Here is a 24141-nt window from a genome sequence, read left to right on the forward strand (position 1 = left end):
ATTTCTATGTAGTATTTATATTCAATGGAGAATAAAAATACCAGAATTTCTCAGTACATTTATCTTTTGTTTGTGAGTAGGTTAAATTTAGATCCCCTAAGCCTGATATATGGCCTAATTTAGGGAGAACTAAAATGTAACAAGAGAAGTTTCAAATGTATCCAAAAGGGATCAAAGTTTGGATAATAAACCATATGCGAAAAGTCTCCATTTTTGATTGGAGATTTTCTTTTAAATCTAGAAAATAAACTTAAAACATGATTTGTATACTCAGCAAGCATTTATTAAATACCTACTGTGTGTTCAGAATATTATTATCCTCCGCCATTGTTACCCCAAAGTATCAGTAGGGTATAAACTTTGGTGGAAATAATATAAATTATTGACTGGACAAATTCAATTTAGCTGAGTTAACATTATCCCTTATTCTGTACTAACCCCCGTATTTGTTTTGAAGCAATTAATAAGACAGACATTGCAAAAGAGATGGAATCAAGATAATTTCTTCCGCTTTTTTCCTCTCTTTTCCCATAACTTTGTTTGATTATTGTTTTTGCATTTTTTGTGTCAGATCGATTCACCTGGTCATGATCAGTTTGAATTTTGATTTGGATTGAATTTGGGATTTAATTTCAAAATTCTTCTCTTCTTTCCCCTAATTTTCATACAAGTAAACATAAGATAATACTATTATATTAATATAATTCATCTCTGCTACCCAGAGTAATATGACTAACAGGATTTTGTGGAAATTTATAAATAAAATAGTTATTAAACCTAGAATATTTAGTTTCTGATTATCAGATTGTGTTTTTATTTTTGTATGATATATTCTCTGGAAGTCAAATTTTAAATTTGTAATTTTCTTAGAGCACAGTGAAAATTGAGTTTCATTACCTCTGCTTTCCATTGTTTCTAGTGAGCACTTGAATGTCTTTCTTATTTGCTACTTTGAAGAAAATGTTTCTTATTTTTCTTCTGACTGTCTTTACCAATTTTTTTTATCTGCAGTTTTCAGTAATTTTACATGTGGTAATCAAGTATGTATTTTTTTAGTACTGTCCATGTTTGATAATCCCAATATCTGGATCTCCTTTGAGTGTATTTTTACTCTTTTGTTTTTATTGATTCTTGTATCTGTTGCTTCATGATTTTTCTGGTTGTCTCTTGATTGTGTACTGGGTTGTACTTGAAAACGGTTTACAGACATAATTTGAGACCTCGAATTATATTGTCTTACTCCAGAGTTTATTTTGAAGCTTGCTTGTGACAGGAATTCGGGAGGCGGGATCACTTTAATCCAATTTCAGGGATTAAAATTGTGGGGATCTTTTACTTGTTCACCCTACTACTACAGTGAAAATTGTCAGGGTCATGATAAAAAACAGTTGTTTTTGTTTGTTTCTCCCTAGACTCTCCAGGCTGTCAAACATACTTCTCACTCTCAACCACCTTTTACACAGTTCTCTCTGAGCAAACATGACCCCAAATGCTAAATTTGCCTTTTCTGCATTTCTATCTTCTTTCTTGGTCCAAGTCTCCACTACATTCTCATTTAATGCCGTTGGGCAACTTTAAAAGTGAATATATTTTTCAGGTTTTCTGGTTCTCAATAGAAGCATTGTTCTAAATGACCTGTTCTGCCATTTCTGAAAACAAAAATCCCCATTTCAGATCTGGTGTTTCTTTAACAAGATGAAGCATCCTCTTGTTAAACTCTGCAAAAAAGAATGTATAGTCATTTTCTAGATGGTATCATTGGATTACTGTAGGATTTTTATTTCCATTAGAGGCAAGGCTTCTGGACTTCCGAGTCCCCATTTCCTTTGTTTGGTATGAATCAAATATTCATTGGGAATTTCCCAATTTATTGGAAATTTATTGGGAATTCTTAATGTTTGCTTTAAGAGTTGAATTAGATCAGCATTTTTCAGTGGAACTACTATTGGCATTTGGGATGGTACAAATCGTGGTGCATTGTAGCATGTTTATCATCCCTGGTTCCTGCCTCCTAATTACGAGCCAGTAGTGTTCCCCTAGTCATTGTGACATACAAAAATGGCTCCATTCTCTGCCAGACTATCTGGCATGGTACTCCCCTCATCTGAGAATCACCATATTAGGTCATCAATTTTTTTTGTAATAGCTTTTTTACTGCTTAACAGAATTTTAATTCTTAGATTTAGAAACTTAAGAATCTGGACATGTTTATTGCTTTTTAGTACTAAATGCTTAGTCACCTTTGATTCTAATTTGTTCTAATTCATTGAATAATATGTCAATAAGCAACTTAAAATGTTTTTTTTTTTTCTTAAAGCAGTAGTGTTCAGACTGTTCTGTAGAGCTGCTCAGTGTGCTGCAAAGATACATTAGGCCACAAGGGAGATGGCATTGGAATGGGAGAAGTGGACAGGATTCTCCCGTACTGGGTGCAGTTTCCTTTTACTTGTTACAAACCTTGCTTGCTTTCAGATTAGAAAGAGTTCAGCTGTCCTAAGCTGTATCTTCTTTCCTCTGCATTAATAGGAACAAATAATTAAAAATAAGGAACATGGTTTAGTGACAAAAATGTCCAGAACTTTTCAGACGTATAGCTTTCAGGTCACTAGATAGTATAACGAGTATTAATTGTAAGTGTTTTTAGACAAACAGATTCCCAACAATTGACTGCCTGGATTAGCTCCTCAGGTTAAGCTCTTTATGGAAGGAATCATCTCTTTCTTAGAGGACCAACCAGTTCAAAGGAAAATTAAATTACCTAACAGGCCATTTGAACTAAAATGATAAATTTGAAGAGAATTCTTTATTTCTATTACACTTAAATCAGACCATCCTTTCCAAACCTATTTGTTTTCATTGTAAACTTAATAATTTTATTAATTTTTTTAATTTAATAAGGTTTTCATTGTAAACTTTATTAAAATCACGATATCAGTTGGAATGCCCAGGTCATTCAGATGAACTTTCACATTGCACTGTCTTGATTCTTTGTGGGTTTTATTTTTGTTGCACATTCTGAGTAAGTGCAACAAAGAAATACGGTCTTTTTCCCCAATAAAATAAATAGTAGCTATTTTTTAAATTCAAAACTGTTACTCTTAGTGATTTATACACTGTGATTTAGGAAATTCTGGTTATCCTTTTTAGTTCATGGTAGGTGCTTAGACTCTAGAAGGATTCCTAATATAAGTCATTTCTTTTTTAAGAAGTAAATGTAATAAAATGTATAATATTTAGGCAGTGGAATAATTGCTGTCAATTATAGATCAGAGAGGGGCAAACAACTAAAGTTTTACAGGTTTTGTAAGAATAGAGCAAAAAGTATAGATCAAAGGTGATTTTTTTTTCTAGGAAGATTAAATCCTACAGATATTTAGCTGACTATGTAGCGTATGATTATTCTAGTGCTTCTTTGTGTGTGTGTGTGTGTGTGTGTGTGTGCGCGCGTGTGCGCGCGCGCGCACACAAACACTTTTATTTGGATTCATTAGTACTACTGTGCTTTTACTTTTCGGTTATTAATTACTTTTTTAAATTATTGGGAAATATGAAAACACATCTTACACAAATGACCTAGAATAGAACCCTTTGCTTTATCTCTTTATTTTATGCATTTTCTAATAAAGTTTGAAAGAATGCACTTACAGAGGCACAAGTAAGTGTGTAGTTTGCTGAAATAAGACTAATGAGAATTCAGGCAGAAAGGTCAGCATAGAAATAGTAAACTTGGATTTCGGTGATTAGAAAAACTAGTCTTTAAGTTAGGTCTCAAACAGCCAGGGCCAGTTGCAGCACCAGGGAGAGGTCCAAGTGCTGTTTGTTGTGGTGGTGGTGTGATTCTAACGGGAGAGGGCATTTGTCCTGTGCACTTTAATTGGTTAAACAAGAGCAGCTCCCCTGAGAGTAATAGATTTTTCTTCCTCATTTGGCCAGAATCTTTAGTTTCACTGTCTGAGATCAGAAAACAAAGTGCGGCTAGTCAGTAATGAAATTAATTAATATGTGGTAGAACTGATTCTGAAAAGGAATTCCATAATATTCTGCCTACTTAGCTAATATTTTTGTCTTAAACAATTTAGCATAATAATATTTACCCCCTCTTCTCTCATCTTTCCAGAGGACTTTGCACCACAAATGCCATTCTTTTTTCCATTTCAGTTTGAAACTTATTTTCTTGTAATTTTCCATCCCTGTCCTTTTTTCTTGGAATTTTTTATATTTTACTAGGTTTTAAAAAAAGAAGTATAAGTAAATGTTATCTTTTATAATCATTTAGAAATAAATCCACACATATATGAAAGGTACATTTTAGTATAGAGATATTACATCTTGTGGACCTTTCATGTGCCAGTATCAAAGTTCCATCTAAAACCTTCACCCTATAAAGGATAATTTATTTCTACTCACTTTATAACCACCTCAAGTCTACTCTTTTCCTACAGTCACTGCTTTCTGGCTAACCACAACATTCTGAAACTACAGTCATCTAGATAACCCATTTCATTCATAGTAAACTGTCTTATATCCTAAACCTTTCCTCAGAGCACTCTGCTCTCTTCTTGCTCAGTCTTCCTTTGCTCAGCCTTTACTCCCCTTGCTCTTTCATGCTTCCCAATTAATTTCTTCTCTCTACCCTTTTACTCATCCCTTTACTCTCCTCTTTCTTCTTATTCCCCTTTTTGTCGCTCCCATTCATTCCCTGTCTCCCCCAATATTCTTCCTTCTAATTTAAACTAACTCTCTTTCTCCAGATAACACTGCTACTACCTGCGTACTACCTCAAGAAATGACCACATTCTCCTCTTTTAAAAGTCTGTTTTAAAGATTGTCACTTTGCTTAATATTCTCCAATTCCCACTGCTGCATTCTGTACTCTTTTTAGATATCTTTCTAATATACTAAGAAAATAGAAACTGGCATTTCTCTATATACTACTTTTCCTACCACTTAAAAATTATCTATATCTCAACTCATTTTCTTCTCACTCTAGACTCAAAAGGAATAACTTCTCTACCTATACTCTATTATTTTTCTTGATAAGATAAACCATGTTTACTGTAGAAAATTTAGTAACTAAAAATCAAATTTTTTAAAAAAATCACATTCTATTTATACTAATTCTTGTCAACATTTTGTTGTATAGCTTTAATACTATGTATTTTCTTTGCATATATTTAATTATGAAATGTATATTTTATTTAAATAAGTAGAATCATACTCTCCATTGTATTTTTAAAAGAATTTTTACTATAGTATCATGTGTTCTTACATGTTAGTATTTTTCATCCATATAAATAGTGATGGACAGCTTGATTTTTTTCTTTTTTCTTTGGTAAATCTTTGAATACGTCTTAGAATAACATATTTATCTACTTAGGATAGTTTGCTAAAGGAAAGATTCCAAATCAAATGATACTCATTTTTAACACTTAATGCATATTGTCAAGTTCCCCTCCAGAAAGGTTGTACCAGTGTATTCCTTTGTTTTTTAAAAAATTATATTATTTGCTCATTTTTAAAAATTGTGATACTGGTCCTTTTCACAATGATTTGAAATAGTTTAAGATCAAAATATACATACGTATATACATACATATATATGAAATATTTTTCCAGGTTATTGTTTATTATTTAGCATTATATTACTTTGTGCCTTATACAAGTTTTTAAAATTTCATGAGGTAACTATATTATTCTTCCTTTGTTGATATGTCTGCTCATGCTAAGAAGGGCCTTACCCATTTACCCATTCTAATATTAAAAATATATTAACGTGTATTTTCTACTGGTTTTTTTTTCTGTATTTTTAAACTTCTATTTAAATCTCTTAACTCACCTGGAAATTAATATGGTCTGTATAGCATGTGATAAAATTTAATTTTTTGTTTTCCAATAATGAATTCGGTATCCCAGAATTAATTATTGAATATACTATTTGTTTCCCACACTTACTTGAAATGCTACCTTTTTATATTGGATAATGGCTCTCTCTATCCTATTCTGTTAATTCATCTCTTCATTCCACTTTAAATCTTGTACCTTTTAATAGATTTGCAATTTCTAATTAGTCTTTTTATTAAAGATGTAATCAAGAGCACTGTTTAAAAAGAAAAGAAATTTCAAATAACATGAAGGATGAGAAAGTCTCCACTATGAAGGTAATTGCTATTTTTTTCCAGAAATAATTTGTTCATATGCAAGCATATCCTTTTTATTACATAGATAGAGATATACCATATACACTATTGTTCTACATTCTTTTTTATTATGTATCAGCATGCACAGATCTAACTTATTTTTTAGAGTTACATAGAAATCCAATTTAAGAATCTAAAACAATAGTTTCCCATTGTTTCAACATGTAGGTTTTTTCCCCTATCTTTTGTTGTTACAAACTACTGTAATGTTACACATCCTTATCCTATTATTTGCCAATATGCAACATAGGATAAATTTCTAGAAATAGATTACTGGGTTATAAACTGTAACTATTTGCAAACAACATAACTCAGCCCTGGCTAATTTCTGAAGAAAAGGAATTTACAGGAAGTCTGGAAAACCAGTTCTCTCAACTCCTGCAGTTAACTACGATAAATAATCTGTTATTCCCTAAAAATTCAGTTTCATGCAAAGTTCCATTTGGACCAGACCTTTTTGTATGTCCATGTTGTAGCTACCATGAAGTGGAGAGAAGACTTTTCCACCCTTTTAGCATCTTTAGTGAGGCCCGACTTGGCTGCTCATTATTTTGGGGAGTTCCCCAAATAGTAGGGTTCTTGAATGCTTGATATCAGGCAACAAACATTTAATGCAGCTCTCATTTTTGGTTGCTTAATACCATTATACAACCCTTCTTCTCACACATATACTTGAAGCAAACAATAAAAACCTAATAAATTGGAATGATTCCTCTTATACCTATAAATGTACTTATTATCAACTCTCCAAGGAGGGACAACCCAATGTTTTATAAGCTATTCCATCTTAACTTTATGTCTAAGATCTCTTGGTGATATTCTCTAGACATCTGTACTCCTCAGACTATAATTATATTCCTAAAAATGAAAAATTGGGGACATACCCCCCAATATATAACCTAAGAGTAGATAGAAATATACAAAAGGAAATTTTTGATATGCTAAAAGTGAAATAAATCATATTTCAGATTTTATTTATTAACCATACAAAAAGCTTTTGTGATCTTTTTAAAAAGTATATTATTAATTTCATTGTTTGTCAACCCCCATGAGGATTTTAGCCCCATTTGGATGGGGATATTTGTCTGCTTTGTTTACTAAGTATTGCAAGCATTTAGACCAGTGCTTGGCACATAGTGAATGCTTAATAACATTTTGTTGAATGAATAACTGATTACTGTTTTATGAGAAAAGCTAGCTTCATTTTTTTTAAAAAAAGAAATGTCAGTTTAACAGTTTGTCATATATTGAATCAAAAGTCTGTTTCTATATTCAGTTTATTTTGATACTTGCTTTTCCATCATGGAAGAATCATAAAAGGATGAAAATGGAACAACTACATCATTATGTACACTTAAGAAATCATGATCCTTCTTTTTCAAATTCCTTCTGTCTATTATGCAGTGTTTTTCTGTTGAAATTTATTGAACATTTTTTCATCTTGCCTAATCAGGATTTTTTTGTTTGTGTGTTTGTTTGTTGTTGTAAATTTTGGTACACATTTTTACTTTTTTTTGTAAAAAGATTCAAATCAACTTCTGGGCAAGTAAGGATAATAATAGGTAAGGATAAATCCAAGTCTCTGTCCTCCCAAATCAATAAAGATCAACAAGAAGAACAAATAAAACTGTACAAAATCAATACCCTCAACATAACTAGGAGACTATACTACAAACTTCAAGGTTTCTGTAAGTGGAAAAGTAAGCACCAAATCCCAGCAGAGAGTTTTCCCTCTTGACACAAGCATTTATGGAGAACAAGGGAAGTTCGGAAAAACTGTGGAGGAAACTAGGATTGCTCTAAAATCACCATCAGAAAGAAAAACCACACCATAAGTACAAAAGAGTCCTGGTAGATGAGAGCACTGTCCATAGGTCTTGCGCTTAAAAGTGCATGTGATTTGAGATGGCAGGCTTTGAAAGATATTTTTATCTGAGGGTGAAGAAAGTTAAAGAGAAGGAAAGGCACCCTTTGGAGATTGGATGGTGAAGGAAAAAGAAACAAAAGTGGGAAATGTAAGGTCCTGCAAGATAAAATAGAAAGCCATCCCCCAAATTAGAGGACATGCAACCACCCTCCTTACCATCACAATCAAAAAAGAAAAAAAGAATTAAATAAATCATGCTTACTACACTAACAAAAGAGGATGCTCATGAAATAGGAATCTTGTGAACCACCCCAAAGTCAGAGTCACAATAGATGAAAGCCTCCTAAATTTATGGGAAGCCACCATAAGAAAATATGAGAATCAAAATAGCAGATGGAACCCCCTCCCCAAAAGAAAACAACCACACAGCAGAAGAAAACTGTAATACAGCTCTACAAACTGAATGAAATAACCTCAAGTGAGCATTTGGAAACGTGAAAAACCAACTAGATTCATGAATTTAAAAGCAAAAGAAAATATCCCTAAAAATCAACTAAATCACCAAGAAACCTAGGAAGAAATGGGAAGAGAGTTGACTGAACCCAAGGAAGATATGGAAGACAAAGACAAAAATCATAGAAATTCTAAATTTCAAGATGCTTAAGGAGGAATGGACTCAACTGAAGAATTACTAAAAGCCATTGAAGAAAGGTAGAAAAATAATTAAGAAAAAATAAAATGAATTAAGTAAAACCAACTAGAGAAAAGGAGGTAAAAGCAAAAGTGGTTAAGATGGAAATGAGACAAAAAGATTCAGTACAGATGTGTAACTGAATTACAAAAACTGAACAATGAGAAATGTTTAAGACTATAATTAAATTTTTTTCCGGTAATAAAAGAGCACCTGCATGTACACGTTGAAAGGACTGTAGAATATCTGGGGATATTGATCTTAAGCAGTCAATTTTGAGTTATTTTCTTGTAAAAACTTGGACTTTAAAGATAAAAATTCTGAGAGCCTCCAGGGCTGGGTGGGGTGGTGAGCAGACCTTAATAACCTATAGGAGAATTAAATTGGCACAGACTTTTAAATAGTAGCATACAAAGCAAAGTAACAATGGAGCAGTGCTTTCCAGAAACTGTATGGGGGTGGGGGGGGGAATGAACCAGGAATTTTATATAAAGCTGTTCTTCAAATCCAAGCGTAGAAAACAGTTTAAACATGCAAAACTCAGAGAACACTATACACATGAATCCTTGAGGAAGCTACTGCAGCATGGTATTTACCCAACTCAGTTCACTAGTAAAATATATGCAGAAGGATCATGGGAAGTATTAAATATATTTAATTATAGATCTAAGACTAAAACATAAGTAGCAACAAAGGTGAAAGAATAATATGTAAATCTTACATATTCTTGCAAAGTAGAAATAATGCAATTTATAAAGGAAGAGGTGAAGAGAAAAGTAGGTGAAGAGAGTTACTGATTGTTGTAAAAGTAACAGATGGGAGTGAGAAGATACAAGTTGACATATTAGATGATAAAATAATAAGAAAATGGAATTAATGTATTGCAAATGTGTAAGTACAAAGGTAACCAATAGAAAAAAATACAGACCGTCCTAAATACCCAACGCAATTTAAAAACAAAATAAAAGAATAAAGAAAATGTGTCACATAAATTACCTCTAATCACTGCTGTAGCTGTAACCCACAATTTAGTTTTCATATTGAAAATAGATTCAGAGTCAATTAGAATAAGTAAATAATAACAAATTTTAAAAGATAAAATCAACAAGAATGTGGAAGAATATAAGCCTAAAGTGGAATACACAAACAGAAACAAATGAACCTGTGTTCAAATGTATATCTTTGATCTAAAGACAAAAGAAACTGTAAAAATTATATTGAATTCTAGAAGGTTTATTTACTGTAGGATTGAACAAATGTGTAAATTTTTTAGAAAAACTTGTCAGATTTCTCTCAAAAGGGAGAACTGTGCATTAAATTGGCTGTAGTGGTGTTAGTATATCTCATGCTTTTATAAAGGTAGACATATAGATTTATACACACATGCATGCATATCCTTATATTGCTTACTTACGTATATTGAAAGGGCCTAGAAACAAAGATACCTCTATAAGCAATGAGCACACCTGAGGTGCAGTTAGTGATTTCTAAACACCATTCCTCATTATAAAGAAGCAGCGTTCCTTGGAGAAAAAGGTGATTCTAGGGCAAGAACAAGGGAAAATACAATATGAGTCAGTTATATCTTGTGCTATAAAGCAAAGAATGCAAAAATTTACAGGGACATGTCAAAGATATGGAAGCTAGCTTGAAAGGGCTCTCACTGGCCAAATCTGGGACAATTTGAGCATTAGAAGAAATAATAATAGGAATATGACATTTATGGAATATCTTCAAGTTCATGGTGTGTATATAAATGACTAAAAGAGAGAAAGGAAAGAGCGCACTTACAGTAGAGTGAATACCAGCTTAATAAATGTAGAAGGGATAATGGAGTTAAGAAAAATCACCGTTACAGTAATAATTGATTCAGTCAAGAATCACCAGTGGATGTTAAAACTAGTGGGTGAAAGGTTGATAAGGAACAGGATATATACATAGCCTTAAAGTGGTCTCCCATAAGTTACTTATTTCCAAAAGGAAAAGAGTAACTTCATAGTGATTTAACCTCCTAATCCCAACCTTAACATCATAATCAAAGTTAACAGTACCATCAATGGGACAATTTGACACGATGTACCTCCTAATGTATGCACTAGGATACGCATTCACTTCTGTGGTATTGCTGCCAAAAGTACATTTTCTGTATCGAATTTAATTATAGTGAGACATCAGAAGCTAAATTGAAGGACTCCAAAATAACTGCCCACTATTCTTGAAAAATGTCTCTTTTTTTGTCTGAAAATAAAAAGAAATAGTTTTAAATGGTTTGGGAAAATTTGTGTGTGTGTGTGTGTACGTGTGTACATGTGTACATACGAGTGTACCTCGAGAGGGGGGAGAAATTGAGAAAGAATGAGAAGATGATAAAGCAAATGAGCAACATAAAAACAATTGGCATTTTCGTATCTGCATTGAGTGAGGACATGAGTTCTTTGTACTATTCTTATGATGTTAAGTATGAAACTATATTAATAATGAAAGTTTTAAAGGGTTCAGAGCCCATAGAATTTTGGGGATATTTTTAAATAGTTTGCAAAATTCTTTTCCCTACTTCAGTGTAGATGAGAGTTTTAATATGATAGGTATGTGTATAGACAGTATTTTCAGCAACGAAATCACATGGTGGAAGGAAATCCTTTTAAGAAAACATTTAAAAAAATACTCTCTCCATAGCATGAGTTCCTTTTTAAAAGTAATTATTTTCTCTTCACTATTAAAATATCACCTTACTTTAAAAGGTATATTAGCTGTTTCATTTTCTAAATTATCAGTTTGATAAGATACTGCTCATCAACTAATGTTATCATGGGGAAAAGTCAGCAGATTGAAAAGTAAAGTGTGTAACTTCTCAAGATCAGCAGTACTTTTAAGCACCCTTCACTAAGATAGCGATTCAATTTCTGTGGTACTGTTTTTGTTTTTTTTTTTAGTCACTTTACATCTCATTATGGAATATATTTAAAGATTTCACTGTATTTCAAAGACCTTGTTTTTATATCATTGGCCACATTGAAATCATCTTGTAGCACTTTTGGCACTTCTGACTTCAACTTCTTTGCTGCATTTCCCTGCCTGTGAATGATGCAATAAATGATTTTCACGTCATCTTAATAATCTTTCCTTCTCTCCCCCTTACTACTTTCCCTTTTTCTTTCCTCTACCCTCCTTTTCATCTTCCTCTATTCCCTCCGCCCACCTCTTCCCCTTCCCAGTTAAAGTAGCTCAGCTTCTGCATTGTGGCTTTAAGTAGAATTAACATGTTTTTCTGAAAAAAAAATTTCTAAGAAAAATCATCTACTTCTGAGACTATCTTCTCTGGTACAACTTTCTTTTAATGATTCATCAAAAAGTACTTTATGATTTTCACTTTTGAAAGAGTCTAGTAAATACTATAAGCGCAGATATCTTAGAAACATCTGTACTTGAGCTCAGCTATATAGAAAACCTCCCACATAGTATAATTTGCTTGACTCCTTGTTTCTTCAACTTCTCAGTAGTGTTTCTTATCATTTTCCAACAGCATTTTGTTTTGTTGCCATATTTTTCATATATTAACTTAGCCATTTTTATCATAACAGAATAATGTTTCCCCACTGATGTGGAAGTTGGCCTTTGAAGGACTCCTGTAAATATTTATCAATACACATACTTGAAATAATATATATCTTTAAACTTTATGAAGTTTTGATTAAGTTTCAATAACTTGAAAAATGTTGCTGAGAAAATATAGAGGTTTATCTTCAAAATTTGGATACTTAGAACATCTTGGCAAATCTTCAGTAACATAAAAGTATCACATTAGCCTAGGATAGGGTTCATCGTCAAAGTCAGGGCATGTAAACCCAAAGTTCAGATCATTTTTTTTATAATTGATACATTTTTTGGCCTACTTTCATATCTGATTGAGTTGCCATTGTTTTACTTCTTAGTATTGGTGATAATGAGCTTATGTGAGATGTGTAAGCTCTGCTATTTTCTTATTTATTTTTGCTTGCTTTATTCAAACTGGTTTCTTTGAAGGAATCTAATTTTCTTACCCTTTTTGTGAGAGGTAGTTTAATTAAAATTAGGTATTATCTTTTTTTTTTTAACTTTATTTATCTTAAGTGTGTTTTTCCAGGACCCGTCAGCTCCAAGTCAAGTAGTTGTTTCAATCTAGTTGTGGAGGGTGCAGCGCACAGTGGCCCATGTGGGAATCGAACCAGTGACCTTGGTGTTAAGAGCATGGCGCTCTAACCAACTGAGCTAACTGGCCACCCCAAAATTAGGTATTATCTTAAATCCACTTAACCTAGACACACACTGACATTAGTATATAGAGTCTAATGAATGATTAATGTTCCACTGGTCAAATGTTAATGAATGAATGAGAATTCTACTGTTTGTCCTTCCATCCTGTTGCACATATGGACTGCCTGATACATGGAGCAAGGGAGGGAGGAGGCAGTGTCAATCCGTAAGTTAAACATCTCTCCCTATTGGAGTATCTTGTGTGTGTACCCCAATTTGAAGGGTACTCTTCTACAGAAGCAAGAACCTTGAATCAAGTTGTAATGTTCTGAGAAAGTCTGTACTGGTAATAGAAGTAGATTAAGAATTCTTTTTTGTGTGTGGCATAACAAAGGGGCCATATGAGAGAACCAAAAGTAGAGACATTCTGGAATTCTTTATTAATTAATCTTTTTTCGATGAAGCATGGATATTTCATTTTATTAAATAACCTTTGGCAGTCTTTGTTTAGATAATAGCATTTTGCTTCAATCTACAGGTGAGTTATGAAATTTTCAATATTGAACTATCATTGGATTTTTGCAATAAAATCTTCAATCTTGAGTGTGAGTGTAATATATATTACCATGTTTCCCCGAAAATAAGACCTATCTGGAAAATAAGCCCTAGCATGATTTTTCTGGATGACATCCCCTGAACATTAGCCTTAATGCGTCTTTTGGAGCAAAAATTAATGTAAGACCCGGTCTTATTTTCGGGGAAACATGGTAATAGCTTGCTTTTCCTAATATTTACGTATGTAGTATTTTTTAACTGCAATTTTATGAAGTTTGTCAGAGTTTTGCTAGATTAGTTTTCAGGGAGCTTCTAATCTTTTCCTGTAATTGGAAATATTTTACATAACAGTGAAAATATCTGTTTTTTGAAAATTTGAAATAACTCATTTTTTTCCTGATGTTTTAAAAATTTTTTTACATTATGATACATATTGTATACACAACAGAAACTTAATACAGGCAAGTTTACACCAAACAAGAAAAAAAAGCCTCAGCCCCTTATGTTTCTTTGTTACTGGAATTCTCTCCTGAGGAAAAATTCCAGCTTATTTTCTTGGTGATAATTATTATCTGGCTTTTCTTTGTGGTTTTACTAAATACCTCGTCTATTGCTAAAAATATGTATTTCATTTTTTTGTTTATGACAGTCATAAATGGAATCATAATATATTCTTCTGAAATGATTTTTTTTTACTTAAGATTTTGTTGTTGATGGCCATGTGTATCAATCCATGTTAGTTTATTAATTTTCACTGCCATATAATATTTCATTGCATGAATACACCACAGTATTGTTATTTGGAAAGTAATGATCCTGATTTCATTTTTGCTGTTAAACACTTGAAAAAAACTTGGAAACATTGCGAAGAATATATTTTCCGTAATATTAACTATGAGAATAAACCTGTTTTGTTCACACTTCCTGTATAAATAACATAGTGTACAATTTTAATTCTTAACTACTACTGCCTTCTCTTTCATTTTTGTAGAAAAGTTCTTGAACTTCATATCAGGAGTATCATTTTTACATTGTTCTAATAGTTTTACATTTTTATGTTCTTTTGTAATTACTGACATTTGCATTCTCTTTTATAATGTAATGATTATGGTTGAGATTAATACCTGAGTTTAAGTAGTTTCTGTGCACATTGTCAGTTATCTCTATTGCTATTTAACCATTCCTTAATTTTGATTTATCTATTAGAGTACTTACTTGAGTATTGTTGGTTTTTTCCCCCAGAGCACTATGTCGTTTTATTCTTTCTGAGTCATTACATATCTTAAAATGAATTTCTATTCTCTTAGTTGAGCAACATGATTGAGTATAGATTTTTTTTTGTAAAATAACTTTTCTCTTCAAAACTATTTGTTTTTAATTGATATTTACTATTGTCTAGCAATTAATTTTGAAGAGAAGTCAAGCCTAGTTCAACTTTTCTGTGCAACTTTTGGTGAGTGGGGGTGGTTCTGCCTACTTGTAGGAATCTTCTTCATCTTTGAAGCTTAAATTTTTCATTAAGATGTGTCTGAGTAGTTTTGTCTTTTCATTAGTTTTGCCTGGTGACCTGTTCCCCTTTACATTCCAGCCCCACAGACATTTTTGATGTACACATTAAGCATTTTAGCTAAAGAAATTCTTCTGTTTATCATACATATCTCATTTTTGTCCATCAATTGTTTACATTAGTTTTTAATTTTTAATTTTTTTTTCTTGTAGAACACTTTCTCAAGGTTACCCTCCACATTACCAAGGATATCTTCTACATTGTCAAATCTACTCTTTAATGCCCCTCCTCCCTTTGGGGATGTTTCTACACAAAGAAATTTCATTACCTTTATGGTTTCGAAGCCACCATACTTGATTTTGTGCCTGGTGTTTCTTCTTTAAGTTACTCGCACACCATATCTATGGAGGTCCCATTACCTGTCTTTCCATGATGGTGCTTTTCATAGGTGGCCACATACCTGGGTCATTTTGACAAAGAAGCTATAAGGTGATGTTTATAAAAAACTTTGTTTCCTTCAATAAACACTGAGTTCAACCCAACTTTCCATAAGTTTTTTCTTAATAATTGTCACATTCTGGATTCCATTATCAGACACACTCACATTCTATTGATCCTTAGTGGCTAAAGGAAATGCAAATTGCACTTGCTTTTCTGTGTATTTTGACCTAGGATCTCTTCCACTAGATCCCATTACTCTCTCAAGAAAGAGTTTTGCATGTTAGTCTTGTAGATCCTTGAAGTTGCTTTTAATGCGTTAGAATATCTGAAAGTTTTTAACTTACAAATCATGCAGTATCCCTCTATTTATACTCTTCAAAGTTCGTTGCAGTTGTATTTAAGGGAAGACTTGAATATGGGTCCTTGAATGCCATCTTTTCCTAAAACTGAAAGTTTTTACGTAGAAGTTTTCCTGATTGTATACGTTTGATTTTTTTTTCCTTGATCCAAGAATAATCGGGAATTTTCTTCATTGGTTGTTGTTACTGTTGCTTTTAGTTACCAAGAATTCTACCAAAATATTCACAGATGAGATTATGATATCTGGGAATTGCTTTAAAATAATCTGAGAGAGGAATATGAAGATGGTTGCTTTTGGTTATAGGTGAGACAAGATTTACCATGAGTTGATATCTGCTGATGGGTACCATTAAATTAGTTTCTACTTTTGCATATGAGTTGGAATTTTACATCATGAAATTTATTTTTAATTTTCTAAGAGTTTAATTTCTTTCTTAGAAAAAAAAGTCTTTGAATTGCAATGTATTAGGTTAGTGCAAAAGTAATTGCGGTTCAAAAGGTTAAAAATAATTGCAAAAACTGCAATTACTTTTACACCAACCTAATAGAGAATGTGCCCTATATAATATTTAATCCTAAATTTATTGTGGTTTTCTGTATGAATTGATATATGATTAATTTTATAATTTCCTTGGAGATTTGAAAAGAAAATCATTGTGTGTCTCTAATAAATTGATCTAATTGGTGATTATATTCAAATCTTCTATAACCTAACATATTTTTTGTGTACTTAATCTGTCAGATACTGCAAGAGGTTAAATTTTCCCACATTCATAATAATGCTACCCCTATAATTTGATGCATTTTGAATGGATTCTTTTCCCCCATTGTTCTGGTCACACTTAAGCTTTTTAATTGAATAGTACCATTTAAAATAATTTCTGTATTATATGCCAACTTTGATATTTGCCTCCATTCTCTAATTCTCTGATCTATGGCACAGAATCCACCACAAAATAAATTGATGCAGAGTTGAAGAAAAAGAAGATATAACTCACCCTACCTGAATCTATTCCTAATGTTGAACTATGGAACCTAGTCTTCTGTAGTTGGCTAATTGGAAAGTTACTGCCATCTGGATTCCAATGTTTTACCAGTCTTGAGTTAAATATATAGTGTAATGGGCAGATTATTGTAAGAGCTCAGTAAATACTTGTTTGATTATTATATTAACTATTCAATGTTATCGACTTTGAGAAGAAAGAGAAATGGGCAGTCTAGCTTTTGTAGTTTAATGAGTGAACACAATATATCTGTCGTTGTGTAAACTCAAGGTCATGATACAAAGTTAAATCTGAAGACTTAGACTTTAAATTTTAATTTTGTAATTTAGCTGCTTTCTCTTGTCTGTTAAGACTTTTTCGTTTTTAGAAGTATAACTCTTTGAAAAACCAAAAAAAGACTTTGTTTTTATTTATTGACGGGGGAAGGGATCAGGCTGGGTGTGAAAACTTTAGCTGAAGTAGGAAAGGTTGAGTCTCAGTTGGAAATATTTAATTATGACAGTGAGAACAAGTACTAGCCCTCAAGTCAGGGAAGTAAAACTTCAAAAATCATTACAATTTGCCTAAACTTTAAATTTCTGAGGATTAGAATTATGTAAAGAATGTGTTTGGAGGGATATGGTTAGAATGTGTTCCAAGGGACCAAGAGTCATATATATATATGTATACATATTTTTTAATGTTATGAAAATTTGAGTTATTAAGGATTTTAATGCATATAATAATATATACTATTTATTATGAATATATAGTACTTGTGTTTCTGTCAGTCACTCCATATAACTATATACTCTCCATTTTGGGTGTTGTGGGAGGGAAAGTGTCATACTTATAGTCTAGTAATGTTGCTTTCTCCCCCAGTCATAATAAAAAAAACACAAATTTTAAATCTGCTCAATTATGAGTAACAAATTTATAAAGAGTATCTTAAAAATATTATTAGTGTAAGGTTTCGATTTTAAAATTCTACATATTCACTGTTATTTTTAGATAAAAATTATTTAATAAAGATTATTTATTTTTAGTTTATGTTTAACCACTGCACAGTAAGTTCAATTAATTCTGAAAGAGCGTACTCCAAAATATGTCTATCAGTATTATTGCCTGAATGATTTCATGTGATAAGTAATCTCTCATTTGCAGAAAATGTGTCACATAATTTTTGAGCATCTATTTGTGTCTAAATTTGTATTTACTCTTTTTATTTGTGCATTGGAAGTTCAAAAAGAATAGTCCTGTTTTATTCATCTATTTAAGTCCACTATGGGTCTATACTGGAGAGAAACTGCCTCTTTTTAATCATCGTGTTGCTTTTTTAAATGTTTTGGGACTGTAAATACTGTCTGCTGCGGGACATCCCGGGATCAGGGTGAAATGTATGCAGCTGCATACACCCCTTGGTGCTCAAGTGTTAATATCTGTGCATATGTCTCTGCTTCAGCATATTATATCTCTAACAATAAAGAAAAGTGTTGGACTCATCAGCTGTCAAGCTACCTGGTGGGAAAGAATTTCTTGCTCAAATTGAACTTATACAGAGCACTTGGAAGGAATGGAAAGGAACAGTTTACCTCCTTTGCAGGCTCAAACACATTGCTTGTAAAGCTGGAAAAGGAAAATGATGAATGGTAAAGATTTTCCATGGCATTAGTTTTTATATTTATAAAATGATTGCTTCCATTCATTCCACCTAGAAAATTAAAGTTTGGTACTAAAAACAAAATAATGTTTCTGAGATCCTCCTGTATGTTCATTGATACACCCCTCCTTCATCTCTACTGTCTATAACTACAAAAGCAAAGGGGTGGGGAGCTGCAGAAATTAAAATAGCTACTAATAGACTTAATACTTGCCTGGGTCAAGAATGGTAGAAGGATTGATCTGTAAAATAATCACATCTGGAACTTTCCTATGATAAATACAAGACATTGTATTAATCAGCTTAACTTATTTGTGAAGTACAGTAACAAGTTTGTTAGTTACAGTGTTGTCTTTGATGGATTTGACCAGTTTCCCCATTTTAAAATCTTATTTGAGAATCTTATTATAAACTGGTAGGTAATGATAGATTGTGAATTTGGAAATTCTAATTATTTAGAAGATTGATCATACTTGCTACTGGTAATACAGTAGGGGATAGAAGAACTCTCACAAATTGGACAGAATGTATGAGGCACATGACTGTTAGATAGGAATTTGGCTGTATACCATTTATTGGTATGTCTCTCAGTGTCTATCCAGAGAAAAATATTCAAGCTTGTGCACACATTAAGCTTACTGCTACATGATTTGTAATACCAAAAAAACAAAATTGAAAATAGCTAAATGTATTACTAGAGATTAGTTATGATTAGTAGGATCAAATATTATACAGCTGTTAAAGACTGAATTAGTAGTGTATATATTGCCATGCTTAGATATCTAAAATATGTTGTAATAAAAATATGCACAGAAAATACATAGAAATATGCACATGAACCTGTGGTTATCTCTGGTGAATGAGATTGGGGAGGGCAGGGGTTAGAGAATCTTCTCGTTTGCACTTGGTTTTTACAGTGACCATGTATAATTTTTTAAAAATCAGTAAATAAAATACTGCCACTCATCTACAGGTAGTTGTCCTTTGATATTTCTTACTTTTATATTTTTATTTGAGTAGTGGTGTGATCTTTTCTGAAAATATAGAAACACTTTTAGAATCATTGCACTGAGTTTGCAGTATTACTGCTGAAGTGACTATTCCACTAAAATAAGAGGTTTGTAGTATCTTAATACTTTTTTTTAACATTTTAGGGCCTCTAAGAAAAGAAAAAAAGGTATATGTGATAGGATTTTAAAAAATAAAATGTAAATTTTAAATCTCTGCTATGCTGTTTTTCTATTTCAGTTACCTAGAAAAGTACGAGAAAGTTCATCATTTTGGGGAGGATGATGATGAGGTACCACCAGGCAATCCAAAGCCACAGCTTCCTATTGGTGCAATTCCATCTTCCTACAATTACCAGCAACACAGTGTATCAGGTAAAAATGTCATTGGAAATTAACAGAGTATAGGTCCAGAGTTTTGAATTAGGAAAATAGTCATCATTCCAATGAATTAGTCCCTTACTTTGCACTTGAGAACACTTAAATCCTTGTGGTAATGCAACTTTCAAAGATCAACATCTAATTGATATCAGGGCATTTCTATCATAGGTTGCATAAGATTTTTAGTTGCAGGAATTTCCAGAGTTACAATACCTATCCTTTTAAAGTGAAGTTTTTTTCCTTATTTCTTTGGCTAATGATTCGTTTAACCTGAATAGTCACTACCTTGAGAAGAGGAAGGTTCTGTTAAAATTATGGAAGCCAAGAATACCTAGATAGCATCTACCAGATTTTCTACAATTATTGGAATTACCAACACCAGAATTCCTCAGAAATATTTCTGACTATTCAACTATTTTCCTGTCGTGGTCCCAGGAATAAGATTTTTTTGCAGTTGTCATTCTTGTAATGGTTATAGATGAATCTGCAGCTAAAGAGAACAGGACTCAAATTGGAAATAATCAGGTTGAGAGTCTAATAAAGAGGTTCTTGAGGCAGAGTGGCTGGAGGTTCCAGTGTTTAGAGACTCTGGGTGTTGGGTCTGTGATGACTAGGAAAAGAGCTCTGAAGAGATAAACATCTCTTTTCTTCAATCGCCAACATTTAGCCTAAAAAAGAAGAGATAATGTCTTTTTCAACGGTATCTTCTTTATATGATATATAATCTAGATATTTATTCTTTGTTGGTACTAGTCCCAATCTCTTATAGGTAATTCTTATATTTAAGATCTCGTTTGTGCCATGTCACTAATTACTTTGTTTTCCACTATCTATTTTCAAAGTTTCTTTCATGTTGAGTTTGACTCCAGATTTCTTCCCCAATCAGTAATAACTAAAGAAACAGAATCTGTGATCTCCATTAGGAGAGGCTTCATATGATGGTTTTGTATAGTTGGGACCAAGTGGTGATGAGTGCAAATCAAACCTAGCTTTGTTTTTAATGAGTAGTTATTACCTCAAGAACCAAAATTAAAGGAGAACATTGTAAGTCACCATGTATAAGATCTTGCTAATAGTTTAAGCTGAAAATAAAATGGGATGACTTGTTAGGTGATCATGCTCCCTGTTCCTGAAAAAGGCTAATGACCATTATCTCATTCAAGGTTGTTGCAGAGGGTATTTCTACATTGAATGCAACATTGACCTGTAAGACCATTTTCGGCTTTATAACTCTGTGGTTGGTTCCTATATTACAGTAACATCCGAACTGTCCATTATTGTAGCTTAAATAGAGTTTGATGCCTGCTATTACAGATCCCCAAACTCACCCACTTCTGTTTTCGACCTTGTTTAAAATGAAATTTTTTTCTGCATCTGGTTCTTTTTTTCCTCCTCTAATTGAAACAGATTTGCTTCAAGAAAGATGTAAAATATTTCTGGTATTTCAGAAGTCTAATGAAAGTCATTGATGGATCTACACTAATTAAGGGAATGAAAGAATTGCTTAACCTGGTGTAATAACTTCTTCCTGATATGCTGCCTGTCATGTCTGGGTTTTTTTGTTTTTTGATTTTTTGTTTTTTATGGAAAATCTGAGCAGTTATGTAACACGTTATATGTTTGACAAAAGCAGGATTAGAGAATCATGAAAGGAAAAAATTAGGAATTGTTGGGAAATATCAGACTATAATTAAAAGAGGTAGTATTTCAGGGCAGCATTTATGAATTTGAACATATTTTTTATTGTTCTAAAAGAAGCCATAGCAACATTATGACAGTGTTCTAAAAATTAACATGCTTATCAATATACAAAACAAATCCTTCACTGATGATTCTTTTCAAGTGTCACTATAGAAGAGTGTGTGTGTGTGTGTGTGTGTGTGTGTGTGTGTGTGTGTGTGTTTTAAATAAACACCAAAATAGAATTAGGTAGGGGTAGATTAAGAGCCTTTAGGAAGTTTTAATTAAAACCTTTGAAAGATTTGTGTTTACATCTGTGATCATACAGCCTTAGTCTCCCTTGTATGTTTGGATTAATGTATTTGGATAGATGTATTTATCTAGAGATAGTTATTGTTGATATTAAGAAAAACTATTCTAAAACAATGTTTTGAAAGGTAATATAATAAATTTCAATTGGCAGTAGCTCCAGGGCATTTGGTATAAAGTGCAATTCTGCTTACAACTGTCATAATAGAATAGAATAAATGGAATACTGTACATTGATATTGGACCAAATTTTCCTTTAAGGACATTGGCTCCTTTTGCCCGATAACTTTAAATAGCAAAAATTATTGAGCAGATTTTGCTTTGAACTTTAGAATTATTAAACTTTGGAATAAATATATGGTGATTTTGTCATTTATTTGCATGGTTTTTCATATTTTTCCTTGCCATAAGTACCTAATCCTTTGGTTTCCTTCTTTCTCTGTTGTTTTTTCCTTGGTATTGATTTGGATACAGTCAGTTCTGCAGTATTATAGGGTAGATTATAGTAGGACTTTTTGTTCATCTTCTTACATTTTTAAATTAAAATTAAAAATTCAAATTATTTTTTAAATTAAAATAAAACTGTTTACTTGCAATATCTTGTAAAAAAAATTGTGAATGGCAAAATTGACAAATAACACGTTGAAATCAATTGAACTGTGGAATATTAGAGCTAGCCATGAGTTTAGTGATTATTTAATCCAGTCCAATCATTTTGGTAAAAGGAGGCCAAGCACTCTATCCGTTTACATTTTTGGTACTAAATTTGGAAAAGTTTCATACAGGAAGATTTTGTTTTTTGGTTTTATGAGTTGTATTTGAGCAAAAATTTTCCCTTAAATGTTCCATATTCTAACAGACATTTGCACTACAATCACTGCCAGTGTCAATGGAAAGTATTGTATAATTCCTCAATGTAAACAGCACTCCAGGAGCAATACTCCCTTTCTTTAAAGTGAAAAGAAAGAGAAGTGATTGCCTCAGATTAAATTAAGTTTGTTAGCAGTGATCCATTTGTATAAACTTTGAGTCAAGAATGTTGAAAATAAATTTCCAATCCCATTCTGATTATAAAATTGTAACTACTCGACTCTATCTCCATGGGAAAGGGAAGGGAGGCTCTTCAAATCTTATAAGCATTTTTATAAGCTACGCTATCTTAGGAATCTTTACCAAGCCTGATATAATTAAAGACTTTTCATAATTATTGTATTTATTCATTGAATATGGGTTCCAAATTTTTTTCTATTGAAGAATTTGCTTGAAAGTTTCGTGGATACTAAAACTTAACTATTGCTGAGACTTGGGTTCTTATGCTCAATTCTAGTGTATAGTATAGAGTAATATCAAAATTTATTCCTGTATTCATAGTTTTGTTACTTTTCCAGATAATTTATTTTCTATTTATGAGAACTTTCATTTCAAGATTATTAAAATAAACGATATTTTATTGTTCAACCTTAATTATGGTAAAGAATCTGTTCAGAGCCATTTATAGCTGTATTGTGGCACTTCTTCACCATTATACTATTAGAGAAATTTCTAGAATATTTTAGAATTGAAGAGGTGCATCCTCAAATGTCTACAGTGGAAAATGGAGACATTTCTTTACCTATGTGATTTCTTCTGTGTCATGTTGTAGCAATAAATTCCTATTTTGCATCCTAAATCTTTTTTTAATCCATGTATTTCTGAAATGTTTCATCTAGAAGTTTTCTAACTCTTGTTTTCTTGCCTCTTCCCATTCGCTACATCTTTATATGAAAAAAATGTACTTGGGTATATGTCTCAGGACATAGCTGTCAAAGCCTAAACTGCTCCAAGAGTTGGTATTTCTAGAAATATAACATTTTCTTATGTATATATTATGATTATGTATTATGTTCTGTAACTCCATCTTCGCTACCTTCAAAGTCTTAAAAATGTTTTAAATTAATTCTCCTACAGAAAAATTTTGTCATCTTGGGTTAAGAAAAATTTTTTTAGGAGTCAAAAGCATGAATCATAAAGGTGAAAATTTATAAATCAGACTACGTAAATTAAAACCTCTGTTCCGAAGACGCTGTTAAGAAAATGAAAAGACAATGTACTGTCTGGGAACAGAAAGGAGACGAGTAGTTATGGGTAGAAGAGGGGATTAACTACAAAGGATCATGAAGAAACTTTGGGGTGATGGTATGCTATATCTTCATTGTGGTTGCGGTTAAAAGACTGCATTTGTGAAAACTCAGAACTATAGAACTAAAAATTATGAATTTTGCTATGTTAAT

The 24141-nt window shown here is 32.1% G+C and overlaps 1 protein-coding gene across 1 annotated transcript in view; it reads left to right on the plus strand.

Annotated features, from left to right (window-relative positions):
- ARID2 (AT-rich interaction domain 2) overlaps positions 1-24141 on the plus strand; it is a 151813-nt gene that overhangs the window by 57633 nt on the left and 70039 nt on the right. Inside the window, exon 4 of the mRNA XM_081061166.1 lies at positions 19743-19876. Coding sequence (XP_080917292.1) covers positions 19743-19876 — 134 coding nt within the window. The remainder of the gene's footprint in view (positions 1-19742; positions 19877-24141) is intronic.

This window comes from Rhinolophus hipposideros (genome assembly GCF_964194185.1).
Source record: "Rhinolophus hipposideros genome assembly, chromosome: 9".
Taxonomy (NCBI): domain Eukaryota; kingdom Metazoa; phylum Chordata; class Mammalia; order Chiroptera; family Rhinolophidae; genus Rhinolophus; species Rhinolophus hipposideros.